The sequence below is a fragment of the Lepisosteus platostomus genome, chromosome 3 (assembly GCF_059453375.1).
Source record: "Lepisosteus platostomus isolate fLepPlt1 chromosome 3, fLepPlt1.hap1, whole genome shotgun sequence".
Taxonomy (NCBI): Eukaryota; Metazoa; Chordata; class Actinopteri; order Semionotiformes; family Lepisosteidae; genus Lepisosteus; species Lepisosteus platostomus.
In genome coordinates this window covers 40,249,067-40,266,341 of record NC_142613.1, presented here as the reverse complement: position 1 = coordinate 40,266,341, position 17,275 = coordinate 40,249,067, and the positions used below count along the sequence as shown (strand labels likewise).

Sequence of the window (17,275 nt, the reverse complement as noted above, 5' to 3'; positions counted from 1 at the left end):
AGATCGCAGACTCAAAATATAACGAATAGAATATACCTACTTATTATTATATAATCACTCATTATTGCTGCTGATAAGACCGATATGTTTCCCATAAAATTACTGCAAACTGTTTTTTTTCCATTATTGAGCTCTGAAATTAGTAGGAAACGGTAGTGACGCATTTACCGCGCCAAACCTGAAAATGTCAACAGAAGCTGCACGTTTGATCAGTTTATCAATACTATTCACTTATGTCTAAATTTGATTTTCATAGAAGCTTTGAAAGTTATAACAGCCGGCTGACAGTTTCTGAAGTGTAAGTTTCTTTTTTCAAAATCATGAATCGCGCTTGCTCAGTTTGTTGTTTGTAATGTTTTATTTACTGTTCTTGTTTTGAAATTGTTCTTGCATGACTGGCTTCACCTTGAATTCTTAAATAACTGCATTATTATTATTATTATTATTTTATTATTGTTATTAGTTTTAGTACACAAAGTCATACCTATTGTGGCGTTAACAAAATATTTTAATATTTGGTACGTGTAGACCCACTGCTTTTCTGGGGCATTTGGTTATTTCTCTGTGACATTTGAGAATTGTTAAATTGTTAAATTTAGCAAAGGCGTAATGTTAATTTACAAGTTAATAGAATTCGTCTGTTTTGGGGCAATGATAATGATAATCCATTCCCGTCTTTGTATCCCAGTGAATACGAAGTAACAGTGACCCTGTTCCCTTGGATCCTAACTCAAGTTGCTGTTCGTTGAAGGACAAGGACAAGACTTGAGAATTTTTAAAGTTTTTAAAGAGGTTTTAAAGTTTTTGTTAATTCCTAAAGATAGGTGATAGGCTTCTTATTATTTGAAGAAATTTTTAAGTTGTAAGAAATTCACAAACTGGACACAAACATATATTGTTTTAATGAATACAACAAATGAAAAGGCTGTGCAGTACAGTGAGATAGGCTTCTTAATCTTTTTTGAATCAAAAGATTATTACCACACAACAATAGTAACCTGATTTACAGTTCCAAAACATTACAATTATTTACTGATGCAATAAGTACTTTTACTTTCTAAGTGTCAATGAATTACCTCAGTAGGTCTGGTTAAAAGTATTAAACAGTGAAGCCAGAGCAATTGAATAGCAATTAAGTCTATTGATGGGTTTAAAGCCTTGGATCATTACATCCCTCATTTTAGAAAGGAGGCTGTTTTTCTGAAAATTGTTTTAATTCCTTGCCCATTCTCTGGTTTTGAATTGTATGCCTAGAATTAGTGGTTTTAATGCCACTTATGCCAAGACCATATTTTTGACAAATATTGTCAGTCAATCTAGAAATCTTTGAAATATTGACATTGAAAGGTTTTGTTGTTTTGAAATCCATAAATGCTATAGTCCCAAAGAATTACTTTAAATGTAATTAACAATAGAGAATGTTCCACATGAGGAAGATAAGAAGAGATCCATTAAGGACAGTAATTGGTAAATGGTTCTGTATAAGAATAGATTAACGATGATCTAGAACAAACTCACAAACAAAAGTGTTGAAGTGGAGACTCTGAGAACTTTTAATAAAAGGCTGGATGGGATTTTGAGACAACTAGACTAACAATCAAATGAGCAGTACCTAGTGAACACTCCCCTCTCTCTCCTAAGCCTTGTTTTCTTCTGTCCTTCCATTTTCAGAATCTGAATGCAAGGTTTTTAGAATGAGTGGAGACTGGAGAGGCAGGGGAACCTGGAGGGGAGGGGGGCAGAGAGGCTACAGAGGAGGGGCAGGAAGCAGTTGGCGGGGTGCTGGAGCCTGGAGTTATGGGAGAGGAGGAGGAGGACAAAGTGGGAGCTGGAGGGGAAGGCCTTGGCGAGAAGGTGGCATCGGTCCAAGAGCCAACAGAGACGCAGGTACTCTTGCTGTCATGTTGTTCTATATTCACCTGGTGGTAAGAGACGTAAAGAGAAGTGTGAAACAGAAAAATCTCCACTTTTCCTTCTTGGTCTCCATTGTAATATTGTGTTTTATATTCTTAGTTTATACATTTATAGTATTATTTATTCAGTGCCTTTAAGTACAGCTTTGGAAAGGAGCTTTTAGTGGGACTGTTCTTTCTTTGTTTTAGAGGCAGGTGGTGTACAGAATACACAGTCTCGAATGACACAGAGCACACTGGACCCGGCTTGCCGCTATAAAGGATGGAAACTTTATTTTTCCGAAGGTATAGTTATGAAAAAGTAACAGAGTGGTTTAATATTCTTGGTGTCATAAAACCAATGGCCATTGAACTGAGAAGTCAATTTTGGGTGGTATACAGAGTCTACAAGAGTTTTAAAGTGGTTTCAGAAGAAAAATCAACCAATTTGTCACTGGAAGAAGTTATAATTAAATAAGCATCCTCAAAATATTGTACAACCATATAGTTATTATCAGGGGTTTAAATTCTTCACACAGTTTTAAATGTTGTAATTTTATATAAACTTTGCATGATTTTTGAATGTTTTTTAGGTTACAGTGAGAGCTCACCATACGTACAGAAGATTCAGGCCTTTGAACGGTATTGCATTGCCAGAATTGAACTTTATGACAAGGTGAAAAGTTTTTTTTTTTGGTTGTGACTGTTTTCTAGATCTTTGTGCAACGGATATTGGCTTTCATTGTCCTTAAGTAGGCAAACATAATGAAAAAGAAAAATATATAACAAAACAATGTTTTTTTAAAATTAAAATCACGATTTATTTTTGAAATCCCAAGATTGGAACAGAGTATTTTCCACACATCTGCTTGTAACTATGAATGGTAGGAAGGAATGAGGAACCATAAGCAGATCCCTCCTATACACATCTTCAAACCAATTGCCTTTTAACATCTCACTGGTTATGAAGCCCCTTACTAGAGGTGCAGTGCCGATCGGAGATCTCTCTGTGATGTAGTGAGAAGTAGCTCCTTGAGAAAGCCACCATTTTGGCTTAAAACCCAGGACCAAAGTCCTTGAGCCGTCCGTTAATGAGAAAAACTGCAGAATTATATATGGCTGGGATTTCACATGAGGGAAAGGAACTATCGGATAGGCTTTGTATGAAATTAGCCGCTCTTCTGGTTTATAAGGTGGGATGGGAGGAAAGGGATTCGGTCTCTGTCTAGGCTTCAGCAAAGTTGGAGAGAGAGTGATAGCTTCAGTGGGGAGTTTTTGCTAATGATGGGTGTGACTGGGTTACAGGACTGTGGAACATCAGTGGGCTACAAGGTAGCTCGAGGAACGCGTAAATTAGTTTATACTGAGGGCCATCAAAGATTTGGAACAGACATCTGTGTGATAGCTCATTCACATGGCCCAGTTGGAATGAAGTACATTATTGAAGAGCAGGGTTAGCCTGCTGGGCCTGAGCCGACTGGAGTCGTTTGCACTTGGAGGAGTGAGGCATCTCCTGGCAAGGTAATAGCATATCTTTTGTGCGTGGAAAAGAGAGAGTGGCCTAGATCTCACAGATTGAATCTCGGCTACTGCTTGTGCCTTAAGAGCAATCGTGGAGTCTCTAAGATAGAAAGGAAATAGCAAACTGGCTGCTGTTGTGTTGTTATCGCAGGTTTTGTTTTTGCAAGTGCTTGCTCTTGAGAGGTAAGAGTGCTTCAGTGCCAAGTGTGACAAGTATGAAGAGAACTGTGTGTGGGAGAGAAGAGATTATAGGAAGACCTGCACTTTCCCCAAAAGCTATGCGGTGCAAGAGAGCTGGATCCTGGAGGGGGCACAATAGTATGGTGGTGGGAGACCGGCCACTTAAAATGCTAAAAGATTAAGTGAGATTCTGGCAGTGTGTAGTACAGATGGGGAATGCGGAGGAGGAAGGACAGGCAATATCACAGTGTCGCTCTCACTGATAGCACCACATGCTTGCAAGCATCTGTCTTGCAAAAAGCCAAGAGAACCCTGGCCAGCTAATCCTGCCCTAACCTCAGCTGCTTAGGAAATCCCACTCGCAGTTAACTATTGACAAGACATGGGTCTCTAACCCATAATTGATGAGCTCTGCCTGCTCTTGTTTTAAATGCTACTACTGATTGAGCCATTAAGGAGACCCCCAAAAGGGGGAAATATTTGTAGTGATTAAATTGAATCCTCACTGGCTTATTAATATACTGTGGTTATCAAATATAGAATCTTCTCAACACCCTTTGCTAGACCAATTTAATGCATCACTTTGTTATGTCTTGATTCTGGATTATGGAATGTCTCACTTTTTATAGGAAAACTTTTTTTTTCCTTTTGTTTATTAACAGGATGAAATTGAAAGGAAAGGCAGCATTCTGGTGGATTTCAAAGATCTTGTGCAGGACAAAAATATCACGGAAGCAATCCCCAATTTAGCAGCAGAACTCAGAGATATGCCAGAGAAAACATTGGACTGCCTGGGTTTGGCAGTGCATCAGGTATGCATTCCTACACATTTCAAGGAGATGCCCCACTCACTGTTAAAATACTAATCTTATCTGTGTTTTAGTCTTACCATTTATGAAATGTGACATATTAAATTACGATGGGTCATGTCAACAAAGGATCTATCTGTGAAACATTAAAGGTTATTTCTAAACTTGTTACTTCAAGCTTAAAATGTAATATCTAATTGTGTTTTTTAAGTGGTAATTGTAAAAGACCAAGGTCTGCATTAAATGAAAACATCCAGCTACCACATAAACTCAGATTATAAATCTGATAATTAATGGCAGATTTGTTTAACAGCTTCTGGAAACTATGGAGATTGATTTTAAAAGTGGTGTTCATCTGTACTGTATATAGTATCTAAATGAAACTGTCCTGCAATATTAAATAAAAATGTAGTTCAGTTCAGTTATTTGTCAATGAAATGTGCAATGAAATGCTTTAATATAAGCAGCTAAATAGGAATTACTAAGGGTCATTCATCTGGATATATTGACATATTTTGTCAGATTGACTTAATGTTTTCTCACTATTTTCCAGGTGTTAACAAAGGATCTAGAGCGACATGCCACAGAATTGCAGGAACAAGAAGGGCTTCCCAGTGGTGTACCACCTATTGTCAATATGCCATATATCCATGCCAGGTAATAAAAAAATACTGTACAAGTTTTCTTTTTTTAGTATTTGGCAGCTGTAGTCATTATAATATGTTATAATATTAATCGTGTGTTGCTTTTGAATGTTCTTTGGTATAAGGTTCCTTCAATGTAGCACTCTGAGTTTACCACTGATTTTCTTATTCCAAGTGCTAAATACGTATGCAATATGTAACAGGTATTTCTTCAGTACACATTTTATGTCTAAGAGCTGTTCCTTGGTGATATTGAACATGGATATTATAACAAGGACTATAATAAACAGAAGTACTAAGGTCTCAGAAACAACTCATTTGTTTTCCTTCTTTCTTCAGTGAAAGGATGATATTGGCCCTATCAAAAGGGGCTTTTAAAAATTCTGTCATCCATTCTTATTTTTAGAAATGAAATCTTTTTTTTTAAACATGTACAAGCTGAAATCGTTTAAACCTGAAATTTTTACTTTTATATTTTATTTATTGTATACATATAAATATCCATCCACGTATACTAGGATAAGGAGGAAAAAACAACCTCCCTTTGCGCATTAATATGCTTATTTTTTTAGGATTTACAACTACGAGCCACTAACACCTCTGAAGAACCTCCGCGCTAACCTGTATGGCAAATATGTAGCTCTTCGGGGAACTGTAGTGAGAGTCAGTAATATCAAGCCACTCTGCACAAAGATGGCTTTCACCTGCAACACATGTGGACACATCCAGAGCCTTGAACTCCCTGATGGCAAGTTCACTGTACCTACCAAGGTAGTGGTTTCATCAAAACTACAATGGTTTAGGTTTTCTATCAAAGTCTTATTTCTCCATGAAATTGCTTATAATTTATAATTTAATCTTCTCTTTCTTCACGTTCCTTCAGACATCATTTAATTGAAATGGTTTGTGAGAATACTTCTTCAGGAATTGTTTGGCTGTATGAAAGACAATTGAACATATTGCTGTAGCAAGGCCCAGGACAACTAAAAACAGGGTGTGATGACCTATATGGTGTAATAAATTATTTTATTTACCGAAAACCATGTTTGAGAGGTAGTGGGCAAGCTTTCTTCTGAAGTTATCTGTCACTATCTCTTGGTCCTCTAAAGAATAATGTATATTGCTCAACAAACCTAGTAGTGCTAGGCCTCCACTGACAGCAATATTTGCCATATATTGTAGAAAAAGTTACAATTGTAATATTAATAGTAATGGTAATATTAGTAATACAAAATATTACTAAAGCATTCATGCTGTGCAAATACATGAATTACTGGACATTGAGTATTTTTATTTTCATATACAATTATATGCTATCAAAATATTTACAGTTAATGTAATCTAAAAATGACACATGTAAAAAAAGGAAGTTTGGTTTCCGACAATATCATAAACTGCTTTTGTACTTCAAAGTAATGTGAAGTTCAAAATAAGATGCAAGGTGGGGGGAAATTATGAGTGTTTCAGCTCAAATTTGTGATTTTATCATTTAATTATTTTTAGAAAATTTATTCTAATTTTCTCCTGAGGCTCCAAGAATGCTAAGCCCACAAATCTTTTTATTTTGGTCTTGTTCTTTCAGCTTTGTTTTAAAATGTCTGTTCTTCTTTTATACTCAGTGTCCGGGGCCAGATTGTCGCAGTCGATCATTCACGCCAAACAGAAGTTCACCTTTAACACTAACAGTGGACTGGCAGACTATTAAGTAAGCCTATTATTTTTTGTGGTTTGGCACAAAGAAAATGTAAATAGAAGTAAACATCAAAGTGTGAAGCACAAATGCTTTGTTTGCTGTCGTGCTTTGAATTAGCAAATTTTGTAATGTAAATGTATTAAAAATCTTTCAAGGAAACCTCTTCCATTAATCACAATGACGCATAGCAGTATTATGGAAATCATTGTTTTAATGATACTGCAAATGGCATTATAGGGCTTCAGAGGGTAAGAGATAGGAAGTGCCATTAAATAAATGGCAGTTAGTTATTTTTGTAACTTTTTAGGGAAATTTGTACTACAATTACTGTGCTAATTTAAATTAAAACTCAATAGGTGCAGGATGGCAGACAACATTCATTTAAAGAACTTAGAAAGTTTACATTTGGCCCATTTGCCTCACGGGATCAATAAAGTATCTATCTATTTGGTAGTTAGTAGCTACAGTAATTAGTTGGGCATTGATTAATTGATTGTAACTGTGCATATCCTAATAAATTGCAGAGAAATCAGTATATTTGTGCCACATTCTTTTCTTAGAAACCCAGTGGCTTTCAGAACACGAAAGGTGTTTTCAAACAATACAACTTCAACATTTGTAAAAGAACCTGGAAATTATATTAAGTTCAATGCAGGTTTTGTTTTACTTTCTTAAAATACTTTAGTTGTGCTTTATTGAAATTAAAATTTTAGTTTATTGAAACAAAATACATCTACAAGTATTAAACATTTACAACACAGTGGTTAACATTGCTGCCTCACAGGTCTGGGGCCCAAGGTTCAATTCTAGACCTGAGGCACTATCTGAGTTTGTATGTTCTCTCTGTGTTCATGTGGGTCTGCACCCACATGTGGCTCTGGTGTTCTACCACATTTCTAAGACATACTGGTAGGCTAACTGGCTTTTCAGAAAATTGGCCCAGGTATGAGTGTACGTGTGTCTGTGTCTGTGTGTGCCCTATTACGGATCGGTGTCCCATCCAGGTTGTATGCTGCCTTTTTGTGCATTGCTTGACAGGATAGGCTCTGGCTATCCTTTGAACCTGAGTTGCATGAAATGGTTAGAAAATGGATGGATAGTAACAAGTATCGCATTTTATGAGGGTTTTTTGTCTAAATGCAAAACGTTACATCTGGTGCATCACAGTCAACACAGTGCATCACTTAGTCTATATAGCCATTTCTGCTGTAACGAGATAGTTATGTTCCTAGGAAACACTGCATTATGGAACAAAATGTACCAAAAATGTACCTATTCTGATAAATGAAATGTGTAATTTCCGATTAACCCAGCTATACTACAAATTAAAAATATAGTCAGTAAAAGGCTTGTTCATGTCAACAATAAACTAACAATATTTTTCAAAAATAACAATAACAAAATTTTGTTTTTCTCTCAGCTTTGACAAGATCCCCTGAAAAAGAGGTTTTGTTTTTTATGTATTGCCTAAGTGGTTCTGAAACATTCATGTTCTCTTCAGGGTTCAAGAGTTAATGTCAGATGACCAGAGAGAAGCTGGACGAATACCTCGGACCATTGAATGCGAACTTTCTCAGGGCCTTGTGGACAGCTGCGTCCCAGGGGACACCGTGACCATCACAGGGATTGTCAAGGTGTCTAGCGAGGAAGGTTAGTTCTAGTTTCAGGTGGCTGTTTTTCATTAACTGCTACTACACATTTCTAATTGGTATTTCACTGTAAGAGTTCAGGGTTTGTTCAGCATAATTTGCTTGACGTTTTTGTCAAAGATGAGGTGCCAATCATTCTTCCTCAATGTGGAATGGCTGATATACATTCCATTGCAATATTTGAAAGGCTTTAAAAAAGGCACAGACATTGAATCTTTTACAAAGTCGTCGAGGGATTTTTCTTTTCAACACTGATATTGTCATCATTGAAATAATCGGGAAGAAGCAGCAGAAACCCAACTGTATCATTTAGGGCAAAAATATTTCCCTAGGGGACATCTGGGAAGGACTCAGAGACCTTTTTTAATATCCTGGGGTTCCCTAGATATTAAATTTAAAACTGCTAAAATATTATTTAGAATTCTTGTATTCTCATATATATATATAGAATATAATAAACTGTATATAATGGTTTATATGAAAGCCATATTTATGGATGTTTGCTCATCTCATACATCGAGAGTCCCATAACATGGCCAAACTGATAACTAATTTTCATCTCGTATAAAACAGATAAATAAAAAACACAATTCTAAAAGGATTTCAAGCCTCAGAAGATCTCAGATCCCATACATGTGCATACTGTCATTGTATGCAATTTATAAATGAAAATATATATTTAAATCTAGTTCTTGTTTTATTACTCAAGCTACTCATGTTTTTTTTCCATAAGTTTCCTTCGTCTCCATGCAAGATGAATCTGCTTCCCGATGGGTAAAATGATTTCATAGAAGACATTAAGAAGGAAACAGTAAAAGCAATGCAATCAATTCAGTAATTATATTACATGATGGTTTTCAAGCATAACACATGTATAGGGATAGTGCTAATTTTTCAAAACAGACTTGTTTGTAATGATACCGTGGGAAAATCTGCCTTAGCTGATATGCATTTGTTGTTTTCAAATGAGCATGAATGTATTACTAGTAATTGGTCATGGGCAATCTATCATCAGAGTAGGTTCAGCCCATGAGAAATGTTATTAAAGCTTGCTAATAATGCTGTTTAGATGTGTACAATTAACTTTGACTCTTCACAATGTAAACATTTACCATCTTGAGTTGATTTGACTACTAATCAGTATGTATCATTTGTTATGTTCTTTCTATGCCCACAGGAGTTGCAAAGCATAAAAAAGATAAATGCATGTTTCTGTTGTACATTGATGCTAACTCCATCAGCAACTCCAAAGGGCAGAAAGAAAAAGATATGATGGAGTCTGAGAGCCAGGGAGCATTAATAGAATTCTCTTTCAATGACCTTCAGACCATTCAGAAGATTCAAGCTGAAGAAAACCTTTTAAAATTCATGGTCAAGTAAGGATATTTTTTTCTAATATGTACTTATTTGTTTACTAACAAGTGATTCAGCATAATTTAAACACTTTATAATAATACAGTAGTAATGTTCTGAAAAAAATGTGAACATCACAAATATTAGCAAATAATAAAATACAATAAATAATTCTGAATTAGAAAGAGACTTTAACCTTTAAATTGGTTCTTTCAGTTTTTTTATGGTAAACACGGTCCTAACACCCACAGTAAGAAAGAAGTACATTGTGAATTACTGTGTTAAACTTAATAACTCAAGAGTTTTCCCTATATAAGAATAATCATAATCAAGAATAATTCCTTGACGATGCTATTTTCTTTTTTAGCTCATTGTGTCCAGCCATTTATGGCCATGTGGTGAGTTGATTTTGTAAATACAGTATGTTCAAAAATCTTTTTAAGAATCCAGTATTATTAATAATATCACATGTATATGATATCATTGAATGCCCATAGATACATTATTTTTTATCTAGGATTTTTTTAAATTTAATTGAAGAAACAAACAATATGTATTTGTCACGTTTATTACCTATTGACTGAGAATGAAGTAGTACAGTACATTCTGCAAATACATGATACAGAAATGCTAGATGTATTACTGTAAGTGCCTGGTAAACTCCTTATGTTTTTCTGCAAAAATTATGAAATGCATTATCTGTGGAATAAAATATTCTTTTGAATAACTTTATAAATTCTTTTGAGAACTTCAGATAACCCACATTGTTTTTGTTTGTTTTCAGCTGGTGAAAGCAGGGTTGATACTGGCCTTATTTGGGGGCTGTCAAAAGTATGTGGATGATAAGAATCGGATTTCAATAAGAGGAAACCCTCATGTTCTTGTTGTAGGAGACCCTGGTCTGGGTAAAAGTCAAATGTTACAGGTAAGCAAAAAGCTTGGAAATTTTACCTAAAAGAACAATGCATTTATTCCAGTCTTGTTTAGATTACCAGTGCAGAATAAATGCTTAATCTAATCTGTTTTATAAGTGTCTAAATTGTAATGTATGCTCTGCAACTGTAATGTTATAGTGGTGTGTTGCTTATAACTAGTGGGTTAATTGGCTTCTAAGAAAATGACCCTCTGAGTATGTGCATATTTGTGTCTGTGTCCCCCACCCTGCACCTATTGCTTGGCAAGACTGGCTAGGGCCCCCTTGTAACCGTACATTAGATGAAGTGGTAAGAAAATGGGTGGATGGGTTGCTTGTACCTACAGTAATTGAGCTGAGAATCTCATCCAGCCATTTCTTGAAGGTTCCCCCAGGATATCTGCTTCAATAACATTGTTGGGCCAGATGTCAAAATAACACTGTATTTTGGGGGATAAAAACAGTTCTGATTTAACACTGATTGCTTATAATCATTGTGTATTTGCTGTTTAATGCACCTGTCTAAAAAAGCCTTTTGAATGAAAGTAAAAATATGTATCACACATCTTTGGGTATAATTAGCTTACTCACCCTGATCTCTCAGGCTAGATCAAAATCAGTTTTTTCTGTACATGATAAATATTCAGAGATGATAGATTAAATGGTGATTGCTAGTTTAACTATGCATTCTCACTAATTTGCTTTAGGCTGTTTGCAACGTTGCACCACGTGGTGTTTATGTGTGTGGTAATACTACAACTACCTCAGGCCTCACAGTGACTTTATCCCGAGACAGCGGATCTGGGGATTATGCTCTAGAAGCTGGAGCACTGGTACTTGGAGATCAAGGTGTGTAAATTTAATTAGACTTAATTAACTTAATCTTTGTTATGATTTCTTAATAGTAAGAGTTTGTGTGGTAGGTTACTCCTCTGTTTAAAAAAATATTGAAAATAAATTTGAGAGATGTAGGGATGGGTGTAATTAATACATACAGCAAGTGCCGCTCTGAGTTCTCACTGAATTAGTCTTTGGTTAAATTTCTACTCGATGGATCAAGATGTTCATAGACAGAACTGTTAACTGTTAACAGAACTCTTACAACAGTTGGTAAAAGCAGGAGTAATACCCATTGACTGAAAACTTTCTGACAGTGCCTCTCCATAATAAAATATAAAAATAAATCAAGTAATTATAGACCACATTGTCTATTACTTCCAAGGTTATTGAAACAATTAGGACTTAATAGATCATGTATATGAAAATAGAACTCTAGGATAGAATCAGCATGATTTAGAAAAGGCTCCACTAACTTGTCAGTGTTCTCTGAACAAGAAATGATAATAGTGGACACAACATACAACAAACAGTACATTTTTAATCTCTGAAGGCTTTTAATACATTTCCTAATAAAAAGTTAATTCTTAAATTGCAGCTCGAAAGCCTTCAATGTAATGTAACTTAATTTATGTGAATGTTTTAAGATTCAGATTCAGGTATAATTAAACACTTATGGAGTTGTCAGATGGTACTAAAATAGACCATTTAGAAAACACTAGAACCTGCAAAGGGAATTCAAGATTTAGAATTCAAGACAAGGCAGATGACAGTTTTAAGCCATAATATAGCTATTAAACAAGATAAATGCTTACATTTATCCTTTTGTAAAAAGGAAAGTTTTGTTGCATTTATTTTTTTTAATTTCCTTAGACAAAAGTAGAAAAAAAATCATCTTTTATGTATCAGCATACTCATTTCTACATTGTATTTCTGCTTTCTTTAGGTCTTTGTTGTATTGATGAATTTGATAAGATGGGGAACCAGCACCAAGCCCTGCTTGAAGCCATGGAACAGCAGAGCATCAGCCTGGCTAAGGCGGGGATTGTTTGCAGTTTACCAGCACGAACCTCAATTGTTGCAGCTGCAAACCCTGTTGGAGGACACTACAACAGAGCCAAAACTGTCTCCGAGAATTTGAAGTATGCACATAATAATCCATTTTATAAAGGTTTTGTTTAGATAGTGAGAAACATCCACCACTAAAAAAGAAGTTTATAACTGCAGGGTTATTATAAATTCAGTTAAAACTGAACTTTTATAGTTTTCCATCTTCTGTTTTGAATGACGTACCTTATTTCAAGGACATGTGATAAACAAGCTCTATCACTTGGATTTAAGTTGTGTCTTGATGTTACCAATATCAACATCTTATCTTTTCCTTACACTTTGGGAGGAGCAGCACTAAAAACATCTTGCAATAAATGACAGTGACCTTAAACTTACATAAGCACAGTATTATATATTTGTTACAAAATTTTTGTTATTGTCGGGAATAAGAAAATACACAGAATAGAGAGCTGAAAATAAAATAAATACAATTAACCCCAATGTCAACAATGACAGCTCTGGTAAAAAGGCAAATTAGGACAAACAAATATTTAGTAACAACATAATAACACAACCTAAAAAAATAACAATAAGCAAAAAAGCAAAAATAGCTACACTATTTACAAACCAAGGCATCTCAGAGGACTATGTATTTCAGACCCAGAAAACCCAGAATGCTAATGCTGTAACCTGCAATCCAATATAAAACTCCCTTCCTACAGTATAACCTGGATGCCCAAAAGTGAATGGGAATCTTATCTCCCTATTCCAAAAGGCATCACCTACTAGAAAAGAATGTTTTAGCAAAAGGAGTCCATAAGAAAGGAAATCAGAAATTCCCATAATAAAGCTCTCTTAAACAAGGTTAGAATTACTTAGACAGTAACCAAGACTGATCAGAACAAGGTTCTCTCACCCGACATAAACTTACTTCCTTTCTTGTCTCTGTCTCTGTTCTTCCTACAGTACCTCTCCTTTGCCTTCTTATGATGTCTTTATGTGTGTTTAATGTTTATTCTTTATCATGATTAAGCAGGGTAATTCACCAGAACATTCCCTTTGACCCACTGTTTACCTGTCTGTAAGCTCAGCTATAATATGCAAACTGAAACTCTTGTCTTGAAATTTTATGACCTCTCAATTGTAACATTATGATTGTGTGATGCTTTCTGTGTTTGCATTCAATTGCATTTTGTATGTTTTGCAGAATGGGGAGTGCGCTGCTGTCCAGGTTTGACTTGGTATTCATTCTGTTGGACACCCCAAATGAAGATCATGACCACATGCTGTCTGAACATGTCATGGCTATGCGGTCAGGGAAGAAAGAGGTTCTTAGCAGTGCCACTGTCACAAGGAACAGATCGCAGGATTTAAACACTTCTGCTTTGGATTTGTTCCCTGATAAACCTTTATCAGAGAAGTTAAAGGTGACTTTGTTTATATAATGTATATGAAAGCATTGTACAACAGCATAAGAGTTAAACATTTTAGGGCATCTTTAATATCACTTACTTTATTTTGCTTAATCTCTTTGATACATTTTTTTTCAATAATGTTGGACTCTACATGAGAGTTTATAACAAAAAAACAACCATATGTTTGTGTTAAGATATTTACTCCTGAATGACTTGCAGGTCCAACCTGGAGAAAGCTTTAAACCCATCCCTCACCAGATGTTGAGAAAATATGTGGGTTATGCTCGACACTATGTCCACCCCACTTTGACTGTAGAAGCAGCTCAGGTACTGCAGGAGTTTTACCTGGAGCTGCGAAAGCAGAAATATGGAACAGATAGCCTTCCCATCACCACTAGGCAGCTGGAGTCGCTTATACGGCTGACTGAGGTAAAAGGCATATGACATAAAGCCACTGGTTGAAATGGTGTTTTTTAAAGATGTTGAAACTTTGTTGTCACAATTATTCAGTGTTAACAGCTGATACTTTATGATGGAAAAACATATATAATGGTTTATGATGTGACTTATTCTTTTGGAGTTATTTTCATCTTTGCTATATTTTCCTGAGCAGTTTTATCTTTTTTAACTATTTGCAGGTTATTTGGAAGTAGAGTTTAACCTTTTTACTGTATATCTGGTAGTAGTGTGTTTAAACAATAAACAAGGTATTATTATCTTTTAAACATTTAGACTTAAAAAAAAATATGTACTGTGTGAGGTACTTACTGCACACCTTGACATACTGTATAACATTGAATTATTTTAAGGCAAGAGCGAGACTGGAACTTCGAGAGAAGGCTACTAAAACAGATGCAGAAGATGTTGTTGAGATAATGAAACACAGGTGGGTTTTTATGGTCTGCATTTTTTTTAGCCTAACTGTTTTTTGGAAGCCACGAACCAGACTTTTGTCATTTCAAACAAATAATAAATAGCCTTCTGGTAAAAAAAATTTCAAGGGCCAATTGGCTCTGTGTCCCAGTTTTAATTTCCGGTTTTGATTTATAAAGCCTATTTTTAAAAGTCAAATCATACAATTTGTATTCCCTTTATCTCTAAAATGATCATTTATACATATTTAAATGGTGAATTCTACAGCTTACTGGACACCTATTCAGATGAATTTGGTCGCTTGGATTTTGATCGCTCGCAGCTTGGCTCTGGAATGAGCAATAGATCACAAGCAAAGAAATTTGTGACTGGGCTTAACCAGATAGCAGAACGGACCTACAAGACCATGTTTGATGTCCAGCAGCTGCGCCAAATTGCTAAGGAGCTGCATATACAGGTAAGATACTGTACGCGGACATCCATTTGAAATGTGTTTTTTACACATTTATCCTGCAAAACAAGGAGTATTTGTTAAGATGTCTGATCCCTAACAATGTAGGATTGTTACACAAAATAATTTTTATTATTATAGGATGCATCAGTTAAGAACACATTTTTACATACAATGATGACCTGGCAAAGAGTCTAATACCCTTGTTACACAGAACCCAAAGTAGTAAAAGAAAAGTACAGGATGTGGCAGCATTAGCAAGTGCAAGTATCACACAGGAAAGATTAGCGGCCATAAAAATGAAAACACCCTCAGATACGAAGATATATTGTTAAACTGACTCACTGCTGAAAGTTTAAAAAGAAAACTTTTATATTATTTTTCCTTACACACCCCCTGATTTGGCTATAGAATGGACAAAGGTGCGTTTTTCACACATCTCGCAGCTACAAACACCACAAATCCACACAATTGAGTAGGGGTAGACAGATCCTCCTACCCACCCACTTCCAAGCCATTCATCTTTTAACACATTATAGGCACCATAACATTACCCTGTACCAGAGGTTCAATGCCAATTGGAAAAAAGGCATGTCCCTCACCAACAGCACCCACATACCCACAAGTGTCCATAGTGGTCTGTGTTGCTTAGAAACCCACATGAACATGGAGAGAACATGCAATTTCAGGTCCAGGTCCAGAATTGAACCCAAGGCCCCAGCACTGCAAAGCAGCAATACTAACTAATGCACCATCATGCCACCACTTTCTCTTATTAAAAAAAAGTCATGTAAAAATGCATAGCCAATGTGTTACTGTTGTCTGTCGTTGTCATGTAGTTTATGGGTTTGTAAAAATTAAAGAATAAAAAGAAAAGGACATTTATATGAAAATATTGATTTACAAAAAACATATTCACAGCATTCATTTTATACTTTGTTCTGTAACCAAGCTTTGTTTTATTCTATAGGCAAATCCAGACTAAAATTTTTTTAGAAATACATGTGCTTAAAATTAAAGTAACTGCTTTGTGTATGTTTCTAGCTGCAATAGATTTCTCTTATAGTCCAATTTGTTCAATATGTATTTTTGTATTTTCTGAAAAACTGCACAGCAGCACCTTTAATGCAGTTCCCATTTTTTGTTCCATAGGTGGCAGATTTTGAAGGGTTTATCAGTTCCTTGAATGAACAAGGCTACTTGCTGAAAAAGGGACCAAAAATGTATGAACTTCAAACAATTTAAATGGAGTTTCATGTCTAAAATGCAACATATTACATCGCAGATGTAGAACGGCTCAGAAAGCACTTGTAATTAATGTATTTCATACACTCTCAAAATAGTTTTAAAATGAAGTTACTTGTTTTTATTGTGCTTCTAAAGTTTGACCTTTCTAATGCATTCATTTAGATGAAGCTCTATGATATCTGATTTTCTTTCCATCAAAACTTGGTTTACGTAATCCTTTAAGTGTCACACTATTTTCTGGATTATGTTATGTTTTAAATTTTGTGTATTTGTTATTTCTTTTCGAAGTGTTATATTTGTTGATTGTGGTGTTTAAAAATACAGTTCTTAAAGAGCTAACACTGTTTTAATGCTTGTTTTGTATATTTATCTTCAGTATTCATAGCAGTGTGGATTATCTTTAAATATGTGAACAATATATGCTGCACAGTAATGGAGCAATTTATTGGAGTGCTTTATAATACAACATAAAATTCTTAAAGCGTTGAAGTGCATATTTAATATTAAACGTGTGATGGATTTAAATAATGTCTCTAAAAGTTAAGCATTTATTGAACCATTTGTAGTATAAATACGAGTTCTTGCTCCTAAAATGTACATCGCTTCGCTACTCTCAAACCCCTTAAGTGTAATATACAATATGTGGATACATACTGTACGGTCTGATCTCACTGCACTAGAGATAAACAGCATTTTATTTTCTGGATCAGAATAAAAGATAAAATACCTGGAAGAAAAGTAAATAAA

General features: G+C 35.2%; 1 protein-coding gene across 1 annotated transcript; it reads left to right on the top strand.

Moving 5' to 3' along the window:
* Window positions 1-10: 10 nt before the first annotated feature.
* On the top strand, window positions 11-17,109 carry mcm8 (minichromosome maintenance 8 homologous recombination repair factor). Its single transcript, XM_088625597.1, has 19 exons — window positions 11-298; window positions 1,672-1,887; window positions 2,103-2,198; window positions 2,486-2,568; window positions 4,256-4,405; window positions 4,956-5,059; window positions 5,619-5,817; window positions 6,666-6,751; window positions 8,241-8,389; window positions 9,566-9,764; window positions 10,109-10,139; window positions 10,526-10,666; window positions 11,362-11,503; window positions 12,438-12,633; window positions 13,749-13,968; window positions 14,176-14,385; window positions 14,766-14,842; window positions 15,097-15,286; window positions 16,433-17,109. The coding sequence occupies exons 2-19, from the start codon at window positions 1,695-1,697 to the stop codon at window positions 16,523-16,525; spliced, it is 2,559 nt and encodes an 852-aa protein (XP_088481723.1). The 5' UTR covers window positions 11-298; window positions 1,672-1,694; the 3' UTR covers window positions 16,526-17,109.
* The last annotated feature ends 166 nt before the right edge of the window (window positions 17,110-17,275 follow it).